At 36.1% G+C, this 14,758-nt stretch overlaps 1 protein-coding gene across 2 annotated transcripts in view; it reads left to right on the top strand.

Moving 5' to 3' along the window:
- LOC107089736 (pro-neuregulin-3, membrane-bound isoform-like) overlaps window positions 1-14,758 on the top strand; it is a 581,689-nt gene that overhangs the window by 528,288 nt on the left and 38,643 nt on the right. For both annotated transcript variants that reach the window (XM_015382677.1, XM_015382676.1), the window contains one exon: window positions 10,728-10,854. In XM_015382677.1, the coding sequence (XP_015238163.1) occupies window positions 10,728-10,854 (127 nt within the window). The remainder of the gene's footprint in view (window positions 1-10,727; window positions 10,855-14,758) is intronic.

Genomic DNA, 14,758 nt, shown 5'->3' with positions numbered 1-14,758 from the left:
GGTGTTTAATATGCTCTTGTTCCACTAGTTGCAGCTAAAACAGTTGCTGCTTTTCTCGGAAGTGTGTCTACAAGGAAAAGGAGTTTGCTTTGGAGATTTTATGGCCATTCTTCCAGAAGCATATTTTTGAGGTCAGACACTGATGTTGGACAAAAAGGCTCTAATTCATCCCAAAGGTTTTCTATGGGGTTGAGGTCAGGACTCGGTGCCTACCAGTCAAGTTCATCTACACTAGACTGTTGTCCATCTCTCGATGGACCTTGCTTTGTGCTCATGCGCACATTCATGTCGGAAGAGGAAGGAGCCAAATCCAAACTGTTTCCACAAAATTAGGAGCAAATAATAATTTAAAATCCTAATAACTTTTTAAGGTTTTTCTGTTATTGTAGCTTCAGGTAAAACTGGGAGTTCAAATATCAAATATAAAATGTTATATATCAATAAAGTTATTGTGGAGGATTTTTTTATAAGACCCGCCGTCTCGACTTCAGACAGATGATTACTCCTCCTCTTCCGCGTGGTGCATGCACCATCTTTGTTATTAGTCAATGCTGTCAGGTAGCAACAGCGGGCAGCAGTGACCACAAATCCCATAATGCTTTTCGAGGACAACTCTCAGTGCAAAGCATTCTGGGATATATCTGCCTCTTCCGAGGCCTTTCTTTTCTTCTTATGCACTTCGTAGACACTTTTTCTTTTACGACTCTCTGCCATTTTCAAAGAAACGCAGAGAGAAAGGTGAGCTTCAATGACTGTCTGAAACCGTAGCTCAGCACAGATATATGCCCTAAAGTGCACAGAAAAAGATAGCTCGTAGGATGGCCTTATGTACACATATCAACAGAATGATTGACAATTATGGGGACCACTGATTTAGATGATCCACACATAAATAAAAGATTGTCCTTTATACCTATAATAAATTAATTAAGTTAATGGAAAGGACTACAAAGGACTGAAAAATCTGTACACTGATCTACACAATTTTGGTGTGTGTGGTAGGACAACTCTGCTAAGGTGCTCAATTGCAATGTATTCATGTAGATGTTATTACAGATGTTATTTACAGCTTATTATTATATAATAAAGCAGACTAGATTACTCTCTTAGTAAAAACTCTGCTACTAATGCCATTATTATGTAATACCGCTACACACACAAACTCACACTCTTTGTGTGTGCTTGGTCACAGCAAGGATGCAAAGAGGATATAGGAATTGTATGTTACACCAGGCAAAAACTGCATGTGCACTAATGAATGTCTCTTGCCTGGGCACTCATTAACATTAACTATTAACACCCCAAGCTATTTTGCATTTGATTTACTCAATATAGGTATATAGCACTGGATTTTCAGACCTATCCTGGGGAAAAGAAAAACTGTTCCTTTAACACCTTTTATTCCATTTCGCGCTAACCAACACACACCCCTAAAACAGGGGAGTGGCGGCCTAGTAATTAGGGCATAGAGCTCAGAATGCAGAGGTTCTGCGTTCGAGCCCCACTCCCACAGACTGCCACTCTGGGTCTCTAAGCAAGACCATTAACCCCACCCACCTCCCCGGGCGCTCCACGATAGCAGCCCACTGCTCCTAAAGGGAATGGGTTGGATGCAGGGGTAAATTTCTCCAGAGTGAGATCAATGAAGTTGAATTATTATAATTATTATTATTAAAACCTATATAATTTACTAAAATATGCTTAGCTAAAGAGTTAGAAAGACAATAAGGCAAACATATATGATTCAATCTTATCATAATGTAAGGTTCATGGTCTGCTTGGCTAAACTGATTTGCCTGCAGGATCTCAACAAGATAAGTATGTACATGTTGCATAACATGAGTATACTGGTAGTCTAAAGTCTGTGGAGCGGGCCAATAAAAGCAACTGCAATTCCATAGGTTTTTCCACTGTGTTATAATGATGTGAGTGAATGAGCAGCCTGACAAGATAATCGGATCAAGACATGATGGACAGGCGCTCTCAATGAATCCATAATTGAGTCAGGGAAGTTGCCGGTTCAGTCGAGAAGATGCATGGAGATCTGGAGGAGAGGAAGGAGCGTTAATGCAAACCTAACGACCTAAATGACACACACAAAGTCACACAACGAGTCAACATTTCTTTCCAACACAGAGAAGAAAAGAGTTCAACTCAAATACTGATGAATAAAAGACAGCTTGCTCTTCAATTTGCCTATAATTTGCAGGGTGCATGCATTTACAGACTGAGTAATTTTCAGTCTTTTTGTATGTCTGCCAGCACACATACAATGAGCTTAACCGTCTAACTGCAGAGTTGCCATCCGTGCTTCAGTGGTTGATCTTTCGTGTCAATCTTTATGTGGGTTCCTAAAACCTTTTTATAACTACAATTTGAATATTTCTTTTATGTTCTACCCAGTTGAAATAATAAATAACAGTAAGAGTAAAAACGGAACAGCCTATCACCCATTTAAATCTCAGCTGATTACATTGAAGTTTAGAACTCTAAATAGATTTAATGCACAGTATATCCAATGTCTGTCTGTCTGTCTGTCTGCAGAGGTATATGTATTACATATACTTTTGTATATGTAATAGTTTTTAGATCCTTAATCCACCTAAACTCTGACCTGGCAGATTCACATTTAAACAATATAAGAATCACATGAGAATAGAGATTTTAACACTTTAATTTAAAAAGTTAGAGAAAAAGTCAAAGAATCAGTGCTGCGGCTCTTAGAGATTGATATAACAAGCACACAGTCCAAAGTCCAAGCCCCTCTCTCTGGCATGCTTCAGCTTTTAAAATAACTAAACTCACTTCCTATAAGTGCTTCTGTAGTGAACCAGGGAAACAAAGATTGTGCATGTGCCAGAACAGCAGGTTTCCTATTTACTTATACCTTTTGTTATGTGAGCATTGTACACACTTAGAGGAGGGATGTGTTCCAACTTTCCACCTGCTCCCAGTTTCCGTTCTTTAAGGAAGCTACAAGAAGTGATATCAGCAAACAGCTCACCATGAGCCAATGTTCAACTAAAATAATAATAATTGAGCTAACATTAGGAGAAATTTACCCCTACATTTAACCCACCCCCTTAGTGAGCAGAGGGTTGCCATCGTGGGGCACCGGGGGAGCAGTGTCGGGTAAAGGGTCTTGCTCCGAGACCCAGAGTGGCAGTCTGTGGGAACGGGGCTCAACCTCAGGATTTAAATCTCTATGCCCTAACCCCTAGACTGCCACTCCCCTAAAATGAAATGTCTAACAGCATGGAGTGTAAACCCAGAAGCCAATTTTTTTTGACAGTTACATCTAGATAACGCTCTGCCAGGGCATCATTCTTCTGCAGCTTGTTATGCCATTTAAACCAAAAGCAGATAGGCCATAATTATGGCTTATAGAAGAAACGCCATCAGGGGGGGGTGAAAAGACATTCAGGGACTAAAGAGAAGTTTCAGATCATAAAACCTGTTCAAAACTCCAGGAAAGCCAATCAACAAATTACAGGAAAATGTGAAGAAACAAGAGGCAAATTGAGTCGTTTCACAGTCCTTTTTTTTGTGATTTCTGTTTGAGGCAGAGTTTAGTAGCTTCTCTGCAGCCGCTTTTTTCATATGAGATTTTTTGTCAGCAGTTATGCGCTACGTAACAGTCCCGATTCTTGTCTGCCTGAGGACCTGTTCTGTATCTCAGCATCTCTTTTCTTTATTAGCTCTTTTTGATAAGCCATCGCTGTACTACACGGTTCAAAGATTAAATAGCTGGATAAGAGGTATAATTACCACCACTTAACGAGAGGTATAAAAAAAAAAAATTCTGTTTTTATTTTTTTTTTAGCACATCAGATAATTTTTTTTTCTGATTTTAAATAGCTATGTCTCTTTCAGATGCCCTAATTCAAGCCTTAAGCATTGTTTAAAGATGTGGATGTTATTTTCTCTCCTCCTTATTAGTTCATTAGAGCAGGGGATCCCAATCATTACAGCCTGTGACCCCTGCAATTGATTGAGGACCCCTAGAAATATTCATAATTATTTAATTTTATGTTTATTCATAAGTACAACATTAAGTAAATATTTCTATTTCTATTTATTATTTTGTAAATAATAACTTAAATAATACATTTAAATATATTTCAATGTTTCTCATTGAAAGAGGGTCCCGACCTCACTTTGTGAGCCCCTGCATTAGAGGATATCCACAGCACAGGTGGGAGTACCTCTCCATCAGACAAATAATGTCAACAATTTCCCGTTATGGAAGAAAGATTTTGATGAAAGGCAGTCCTAAGAAAATGTATTTCCAGTTCCAGTTCATTAAAATAAAAATAAAAAATGAGAAAGTGTTTAAAAGACAGAAGAACAAAGCTACAGCTTCAAAGGAGAGGAAGATAGTGAAGGAGAAGATGGCTGCTCCAGTTAATGCATATATTTATATGAAGTGGTCTATGGCTTGTTGTTTTGACATTTATTAAACTCTCCTCTCTCTTGTTCCATTTGTAGATTACTCCTTAATAAAATGATAATTCTAGACCCAACAGTAATAATAAATGTTCTAAATTACATTTTTGTTGCAAAAACAAATCTTTAGAAAGTAAAAAACAAAGAAATATACTAGTTAGAATTACGTTCTTAATATCTAGAAATGTTTACGTATTTTAAAAATTTATCAGCTTGACTGCATATGTATTTATATTTAAAATACATTTTTTCATAGTTAAAGTAATAGAAATCCTGTCCAGTAATATAGAGATCTGAAATTAATTTACAGACATCTAGAATGTTTATTCTAGATGTAGAGGATGTCATTTTTTTTTCCGAAATGGTAATTTTGACATAGAAAAAGTGGTCAGATATCAGGAATACATATTCAGTAAAACTAGTATATATAATCAGCTTGCCATAGCCTGCTGTGACCGCAATAGTAATATCCGATTATTTCTTAAATGTTAGTAGATCAATGTATCTATTTAAGTGAAATCTAATCTATTTAGGTGAAAATGAAGTCTAAAGACGTTGTTCTAATATATAGAACCTGTGTATTGTCTCATGCGTTCCTCCTCATCTTAATTCGGTCTTCTTTTACACAGTAAATACTAAGTGGCTTTTTGCAGCCGCGCTTCGGATGTTATCACCCCAATAAATGGTCTTTATTAGTGGCTATCAAGCCCATAGAAAGGCTTCAGATTGTGCCAGTAGGCTCATTAGGTTGTTACCACAGAGTGAATCCTAATCTGTAAATTTCCCCCATGGAATTAATGAATCTATTATTGTGTAATCTAAAAATAATAGTTCTTCATGTACTGTAAATATAAATCAATGAAAATAAAATTATCCGCAACTCGTCATATCAAAAAACCCCAAAAAAAGTAATCTATCCTGTCAACTGAGTTGTAGAATCCTCTCCCTAAAATGTTTAATTCTCTGTGAAAAAGTGCCGATCATTATTTAATAAGATCCTCGTCAAATGGACATGCAGTGTTTATTTTTAACGGATCTAGTGAATTATGTATATATATATATATATATATATATATATATATATATATATATATATATATATATATATATATATATATATATATATATATNTGTTTAAAAGACAGAAGAACAAAGCTACAGCTTCAAAGGAGAGGAAGATAGTGAAGGAGAAGATTGCTGCTCCAGTTAATGCATATATTTATATGAAGTGGTCTATGGCTTGCTGTTTTGACATTTATTAAACTCTCCTCTCTCTTGTTCGGTTTGTAGATTACTCCTTAATAAAATGATAATTCTAGACCCAACAGTAATAATATATTTTCTAAATTACATTTTTGTAGCAGAAACAAACTTTTAGAAAGTAAAAAACACAGAAATATACTAGTAAGAATTACGTTCTTAATATCTAGAAATGTTTACGTATTTTAAAAATGTATCAGCTTGACTGAATATGTATTTATATTTGAAATACATTTTTTCATAGTTAAAGTAATACAAATCCTGTCCAGTAATATAGAGATCTGAAATTAATTTTTCACACATCTAGAATGTTTATTCTAGATGTAGAGGATGTCATTTTTTTACGAAATTGTAATTTAGACAAAGAAAAAGTGTTCAGATATCAGGAATACATATTCTGTAAAACTAGTATATATAATCAGCTTGCCATAGCCTGCTGTGACCACGATAGTAATACCCAATTATTTCTTAAATGGTAGTAGATTAATGTATCTATTTAAGTGAAATCTAATCTATTTAGGTGAAAATGAAGTCTAAAGACGTTGTTCTATTATATAGAACCTATGTATCGTCTCATGCGTTCCTCCTCATGTTAATTCAATCTTGTTTTACACAGTAAATACTACCGGTAAGTGGCTTTTTGCAGCTGCGCTTTAGATGTTATCATCCCATTAAATGGTCTTCATTATTATTGGCTATCAGGCCCATAGAATGGCTTCAGATTGTGCCAGTAGGCTCATCAGGTTGTTACCACAGAGTGAATCTTAATCCGTAATTTTCCCCCATAGAATTAATGAATCTGTTAATGTGTAATCTGAATATAATAGTTGTTCATGTACTGTAAATATAAATCAATAAAAATAAAATTATCCGTAACTCGTCATATTAAAAAACCCCAAAACAAGTAATCTCCTATCCTGTCAACTGAGTTGTAGAATCCTCTCCCTAAAATGTTTAATTCTCTTTGAAAAAGTGCTGATCATTATGTAATAAGATCCTCGTCAAATGGACATGCAGTGTTTATTTTTAACGGATCTAGTGAATTATGTATATATATATATATTTTTTTTTTATGCACAAAACTACAACAAGAATCTGACTAAATCAGGAAATAAAACAGTGTGATTGGCTGTAAGGAGAGCAGAGACAGAGGAAACTCTGAGTTTACTGAAGCAAACCCGCTGCTGACCAGATTAGTTTTGGGGAGACTGAAACAGAGGTTGATGAAAATCTTTTTGTGAAACGGAAAAGTCAGAGTTTCCCTGTTTTCAGGTACAGAAAACGTAGAGTTGTTGGTAAACCTGCTTCGTGAAGCAACCTGCTGCTCCTGAACCACTATTGACTCTTCAAACTTTCTACAATGGCTCTTAATGGTGGCTAAATATCATAAAGACCTAACTGATAGTTTTGATATTGTACAATTACAAATTCTCTTATATAGCAGGTTTTTCAAAGAATATATGAGTTTATTTTTCACAATACAGTACAATGACATTCAGAGTACAAGAAATAAGGGTTTTAGGTCATTTTTTACATCATCCTCCACAAATACTAACATAACTTCCATTAAAAAACTAAAATTGTTTGTAGCTTAAAATGGCAAAAGATTTTCTTTAGTGATTAGATACTTAACAGAATAGTTAGCGATGTTTTATCAACAGGTCATGTTGTGTTTTAGGGCCCTAAACAACTTTTATTTAGCTGTTCTCAGGCCAGATGCCTCCTTGGATTTTAAATTTTGAAGACCCCTGCTCTAGGTGATACAAGATTTATAGAAAATTTACCACACAAAGATATCAAAGATTTGAGTTGTGTTATAGGTTAAGCCACCCTAAACTTTAAACCAGGTCCACAATGATAAGCGTTCTGGAGCTTTGATGGCTGTGAAAATGTAGAGTTTGGCTACAGCTGCAAAGAGGTCCAGTCTTCTCCACCCTCATATCACTCTTCGCCTAGTTGCTATGACAGTTGACTCAGAAAGCAGGCAAAGAGGGATGCCGAGTTCTGTGTGCTATTACAGGAGCTTCAGCAGCAGTACTGTCCTTGCAGATATCAGATTTGTAGTCCCAATAGTGCAGAAATATTGGAAGACGTGCTAAAAGAACAGATAAAACCTTTCAAGAAAACAAATATTAACCATCATATATCTGACTCGCTAACCAATAAAATTAACTAATTTCTTTCATTTCAGATGAAACTTTTCGCATATTCATATTATATTAAATATATTATATCGTATTATTATGTTATCTAACATCAAAATTAAACTGTATTTAAAATATTCCCCACTGTTCATTGCGATTTACTCTACCTTGTTCCCCTGAGCACTCTTTAAGGAGGTAGTTTAGATGGCTGAATTACACATGCGAAATCAACATGTGCACAAGCACATCATTGTTTCATGCTCAAAGCACACATGATTCAGATTTTTTCACATTTACGTCACACATCTCAAATCCAGTTTCATATTATAACAACTTTTAGTAATAGCATGAAGTAGTTATTTTATGCATAACTCTGCCAAAAAAAAGAAAATTCAATAAATTTCAAACATCTCATATGTGAAATTAACATGTGGTACACTACATCTAAAATGCATGGGATCTAAAATGAGGGGAATTTTGATGTGAAAGATAGGAATCACATGAGAATCACATGTATTTCACATGAGATACATATGAGCCTTAGTGTGTATTTCAAGTGTGAATCATAGGTAAAAATATTTTTAATACCTGTGTATATATCTATGTTTTTATGAAGGAAACAGGAACCATATGTGAAATATGGGAATAACATGTGAGTTCAAGGGGATTTCATGTTGAAGATGGAATCACTTGTTGAAGATAGGAAGTATGTGATATTATTGGATTTTCATGTGGAAGATGGGAATCACTCATGAAATTAATGAGATTTTTATTTTGAAGAATGGGGTCATGTGAAAGAAGGGAATCACATGTTAAAATCATTGGATTTTCATGTACAAAGTGGGAATCTAATGTGAAAGACGGGAGTAATGTGATCTTCATGGGATTTTAATGTGGAGGATGGGGATATCATGTTGAAGATGATATTAATGAGATTTTTATCTGGAATAAAGGAATATGCAACATTCATGGGATTTAAAGGTTAAACATCAAAATAACATTGAAACCCATTGAGTTTAGCCATTAATAACATGGGCAAGATGATAATGTCATATTCATAGGATTTTTATGTGGAGAATGGGAATCACGTGTGAAATTCATGGGATTTTTTTTGTATGAAGACTAAATAAATGCACCGCTTTTTAATAATCTATGTATTATTTTTTCCCCGTACCATTTGCAGCACTCCTTGATGGATGTGGCCTGCATTTAGTTGCCTTGTACTTGTGATATGCAATGGCAATAAAGTTAAAATCCAATAGGATCTAAATGAAAAATCTGTCAGAAAGTTTTGTTTACATGTTGAAACACTCAATTTAGTTAGACAAAGCTTTAGAAAGGCTGCATGTCTGTTTTAGTGAAAACTTTTCCAAAAGTACATTAGTAGATACCATATGTTTCAGCCTTCATCTGACATAATATAATTAAAGTGCCACAGAGATGGTGAGCACAGGAGCTTACCATGAGGCTGTTTGCAAACACTTCATTACACCGCTGTCACCCGGCAGAGAATCTCCCAGACAGCAGCAGTAAAGGCTTTATCGGCTGAATCTGATAATGAGAGCATACCTCTGGCACAACATAATGAAGTCATGATACACGGGTTTTGTGCTTTTTCCTCCAGGACAGTGTAATTGCACATGAACGAACATCTCGTGTCACAATAATTAAGAGCTTTTAAAGTGCAATGGTCAGAGCAACAAAAACGACAAACCTTTTTTTTTTCAGATGAATAGAATAAATCAGATTGCACCCCCTATACATGAGGTCTAATTATTCCACCTTTACTTACATGATTACCTCATGACCTTTTATTGAGAGGTCAGCTCTGCTTCTGCGAAAGGTTAGGGTCAAAAAATCAGTTTGTCAGTCAGTTGCTTTAGTCTTTTAGTGTATTCATCTGTAACATCAAAGGGGTTTGTGACTGAACCAATTTAATTGAATAAATTCTGAGACACAGACCTGATTCATTACATCTCCGCATTATTTATTAACCAAAGTCAAGTTGCATCATAAAAACTCAAACACTCATTCTCCTTTTCTTTTAATTGTTGCTGGGGGAGGAAATATTAAAGAGCAGTCTGCTCTCCACAGAGGGTTTCTTAGGAAGCACATTTTCTTCCTGTGCCTCTCTAACAAGAATATATTTCCAGTTGGAAACACAATTCTCATCTGACTCATTTGTTTAGAGTCTAAGGGGATTCAAATGTAAGGAAAAGTGTAATCCTTCAAGTCACATTCATTTTAAAACACAACAAATGTGAGCTTCAGATTTGTCTTTGTATCAGACATTGCAAGCAACCTTTTACCTGTAAAATTTTAAAATTAAGGGCCCGATCTTCAAAGATTCAAAGTTAAGGGCTGGGTATCCTCCCACTGCAGTGTGTCTCAGGGAGCTTGTTGCCGGTATGACGCAGATATTTTTGATTTATGCCCAATTTTGAAGCATGGTCTGCGCTATGTTATTCAAAGCCACAACGCAAGAGGGACAATCAGGAACTAGCTAGGGTTGTGGGTGTTCGTGTGTCGCTTTGACAAGCTTGTTCGCCGTCTACAACCCCTCATCCGGACGACACACGCCTGCATCGCGTTAGCTGAACGCAGATGACCTGGTTTCTGAGCATAAACTAGGCTTAAGCTGGAGTTGAAATGTTTGAGCGCTGTGCTACCTGTGTCTTTGTGCCTGTGTTGTATCATTATTTTTCTGGGTCTAATCCAGGTTTTCTCAAAGTGTGGTCGCGGGTGGCGAGACTGAAATATTAACCAAAAAACAACTGCGACATTTGCTGTTAGGTTTATTATTTTGCTGTTAGGTTTCTTAATTTTTAGGAAGGCACAATTTTTCTATACTTGTTTTTTGTTCTTTTTCTCTTGTAGGAGGCGCAGAGAGAAGCTCCAAGTGCACCTGAAGGAAAGTCGCAGTTTGAAAAACTACACAACTAATTCCTCCAACCCTCTAGAAGCCAAGATGAGGGTCCCAAACCCCAGCCTGCAGATGCATGAGGTGACTTTCTTTTTCCGTGATTGTCTTCTTTTCCTGGAGATGCTGTCAGTGATCCCCTTCAGCATTACAGGGATTCATGACAAGTTTAAAATATGTTATTTTCCTAGTAAATTTAACATTTGCTGTTTTGATACGTAAGATTAAAATTACTCCAAAAATTATTTATCCTTTGTTATTTTTTTAGCCATGGAGGTTGCCATTACAGAGTAAACACAGGAAGGCTAGAATAGAATTTTTTATTGTTTTTTTACTCATTGTCACACTCACACAGCTCATACATGAGATATTTACTGAAACAAACAAATGTGATCAGCTTGTGATCTATTAGTTGCTATATTAGTGTTGTGGAATTGAACTACGTCTTACTGTAACGTACTCTACTGTACTCTGATGTCATATCCTGGGACAGCGGTGTTTACACCCTATCGCAGAAAGTAAATGTTCTCTTCCATCGACTCCAGTCAAAGCCCCTTAAGGCTTTTTTGCTGATGTCATTGTTTTCGGATTGAGAGACATAACAAATATGAGATTTTTGTGTTTTAATGTTGGAGCCACTGCTTTCACTGCTAAGTTGTGTCTTGCTGTATGCTTTTCTTTTCTTCCTTTTCCGTTTCTCCTTGTGTTTTTTCACGAGTTTCTTGTTAACGTGATTCTCTGCGACATGGTCGGTCACATTGTGCACCATGCATGCAACTGTGGTTGGCTATATCGTGAAGGCTAGCTAGTTTGTTACCCTAAGGAGTTGTTGATGACTAAGTCTGGGTGTGACCCAACATATTATAATTCTTAGGCTGTTGGCTATTGTCCTTGCTACAAGCTTACAAGAGACTAGCTACAGTATAGTGCCAATTCCTCCGACCCCTTAGCACATCCCCACTGTTACAGTTAGCTTGTCAACAGACGCTAACTCATCACCTCTTGGTTCCATATCCATGTCCAAGCTGTCACTTCAAATGTATTGTGTTTTATTGGTAATTGTTTAAAGCAAATGAAGCAAAGCTTTATTGATTTGAATTTATCAAAGACTACAACTGCACATTTATATGCTGTTTTTGACCTTTGCTGCTGATCTAGGGGACATTAGTCAGCGCATTACTGAAGGCAGACGAAATAACTGACTATTTTCAAAGACTCTTCCTCAAGGACTTATTGATTTATTTTCTGGTTCTTTCATGTATCCTGTGTTTAAATTTGTAGTTTGTAGTGTTCTTGATGTTTATTAAATAGAATAGTACTGTGGTAGATATTATTAGGTTTAATAAAACTACACCCAAGTCTGATTATCTTTTAACAGTGACCAATTGTCTCTAGAAGCTGAATCTGCTCCTTTTTGAGTTAACAACCTGAACAGGCAAAGACAAACTTCCCCTTGTGGTTGACCAGCTTACAGTAAAAACAGCTTACAGTGTTTTTACTGTATTAAACATTTCTAAAATAAAGTCTTTTGTTAACATTATTTGTGGATCCCTTTGAGGTCAATTAGTGGGATTGTTGTCGGAATATTGGCCTAGTTGTTAGAGCAGTGTGCTTGTGCTCTAAGAAGGTTGCTAGTACCCAGTTAGTTCCCCACAGCCTGCACTCTGGGTCCTTGAGTAAGACCCCTAGCCCCTGACTGCTCCCAAGGGGCCTGACAGTGGCAGCCCACTGCCCCCAAGGTGATGGGTCAGATACAGAATTTAATTTCTCCAATGTGAGCTCAATGAAGTTCAATTATTATTATGACTGTTTCGAATAGAGAACAGTAGAAAAATAACAGAATGTAGTCCCTCTGTTAGTTATACAGTACATATTAGTTCACATCCTTTATATCATTTAACATTCAATAGTAGAATTTTTATTTAAAAACAGTGAAAACACACCCCTGTTTGCCTAAAAAATAGAAACATTTGCATTTATGTTAGCTTCAATCTTAATGTGTCTGTCTATGTAAATGATGGACAAAAAGGGAAGAGCCAGATTCCTGAGTGGAGACAATGGAAAAAATTTCTCACTACTACAGCTTATGGATTCATGAGTAGCATCAGTATGCATAAGGAGTATTCCAGTATTTATTCAAATGTATCATTTTTCAGTCTCAAATCAATCTACAAATCTGTCTGAAGGATAAATTCTCTTTTTAGGGAGCCTAAATTGTGAAAGGAACTTGGGGAATATGTTATGAAAATATATGCATCATCAGAATGCCCAAATTAGCGCTTCAATTATACACTGAATGAGCATATTGCATCTACTCACTAAGATGTTAAATCAATAGTAATCACAGCAATTTCATGAGTATTTAATCAAATCTAACTAATTAAAGGGTATTCTTAAAGGATGATTAACACATTATTAAAGTCTTTTTGTTTCTTAAAAGATACTAAACATGTCAAATATCTGACCAGGAGAGGAAATGATGACCATGAACCAACCAATGATAATAATTTATTTTCTCTTTATAAATCACTTTATATGACACTCAAAGATGCTAGAGTTATAAAGATTAAAAAGGGAAGTATTCAGCAACTGTTTGAAAATGAGGTGGTAACAGCAATTATAGATGGGTTTGGGTACAAAAGAAAATGCTCTGTCACCCTAGATAGAATGAACTCTGAGTGAGCCACCGTGAACCACTGCTAAGAACGGCCTTATCTTGTCTGATATCAGACTGTTACGTCCTTGGGAAGTCATTATTGACCTGAGCAGATACCATTTCCAAAGGCCTGTCTTTCTGGCACAGCTAACAGGGAAAAGCTCAGTGTGCAGTCTTTTAGCCTGGAAGACAACCCTCTGATCGATCTGCGGCCTTTCTCCTGCCACTGTCTCAGGCTACATACAAACAAAGCTAAATTGGGTCTCAGAGCAGAAAATCTTGAGTACAAAGATGAAACATCCTGAAGTTGTAACTGCAACAAAAGTAAAGTAGGTAGAAGAAAGAACCAGAGGAAAAAAAAGGCTCCTTCCACAGAGACATCAAATCTGCAAGGTCACCAAGCCAAAGCAGCAATAGAAAGTGTTGTCCAGATAGTGCTAAGAGTAAGCAAAGAGCTAGGAAGAAGAAGCAGGGGGCTTCCTTTAGCCTCTTTATCTAGCTTAGAGACCTTCTGATGTCCCCATCCACCACTAGAAGCTATACAATTGTCTACAGTCTTTCGCGTCACAAAATTGGCAGGCACAGCCTACCTTACGGAATTGAGCAAAAGTACTGTCAAAAGTATTTTTTAACATGTACGCTATGTGACACATGCCAGTGCACAAATCTTCATATGTTTTGGATTTTATAACTGGGAGCTTTGGTTGTTTTTAAACATCTGTGTAAATTTTGTTTTTTTATGGTTCTTTTCCAGAAGGATTTAGTCCCAGTTTGACTAGCAACATTCATGCCTGATTTCTGTCGCGTAATGATATCCATAAGGCTAAGGGTTGTCCGAACGGACAGAGCAGGAAAGGAAGATACTTTCCTTCACTGGAGAGTGTTCTTACTGTAGACCCCACGAAAGGTTAAGGATATTAACTAAGAATAGGAGAGCAAGTGAACAGAATTATTTCAGAATTTAATTAAATGGCCAAACTGAGTCAAGATGAAACAAAGGCAACAGCTTCTCCAATTGATGCTTGTTACTTCTATATTACTACCCTGTTCCACTGATGTTAAGTAAGATGGATGGATGTATTTGTGTTATTTAAGGCTACTTCGATCAGGATGATTATCCATTTTGAACACATAAAATGATCTCAAACTGATTTCATGAAGTTGACATTAAGTTCATTGTACAAAATTTGTCTCAACAGTCATAGAATTTCTGTTCAATACAGCATTTCTGGAATGTAGTGGAACAGGAGGTTTACATCACTGCAACACAACCAACAAATGTATATATATATATATATATATATATATATATATATATATATATATATATAT

The sequence above is a fragment of the Cyprinodon variegatus genome, unplaced genomic scaffold, assembly GCF_000732505.1.
Source record: "Cyprinodon variegatus isolate N-32 unplaced genomic scaffold, C_variegatus-1.0 Scaffold262, whole genome shotgun sequence".
Classification (NCBI taxonomy): domain Eukaryota; kingdom Metazoa; phylum Chordata; class Actinopteri; order Cyprinodontiformes; family Cyprinodontidae; genus Cyprinodon; species Cyprinodon variegatus.
Note: the sequence above shows the minus strand (reverse complement) of the source record. Positions and strands in the feature narration are given on the sequence as shown.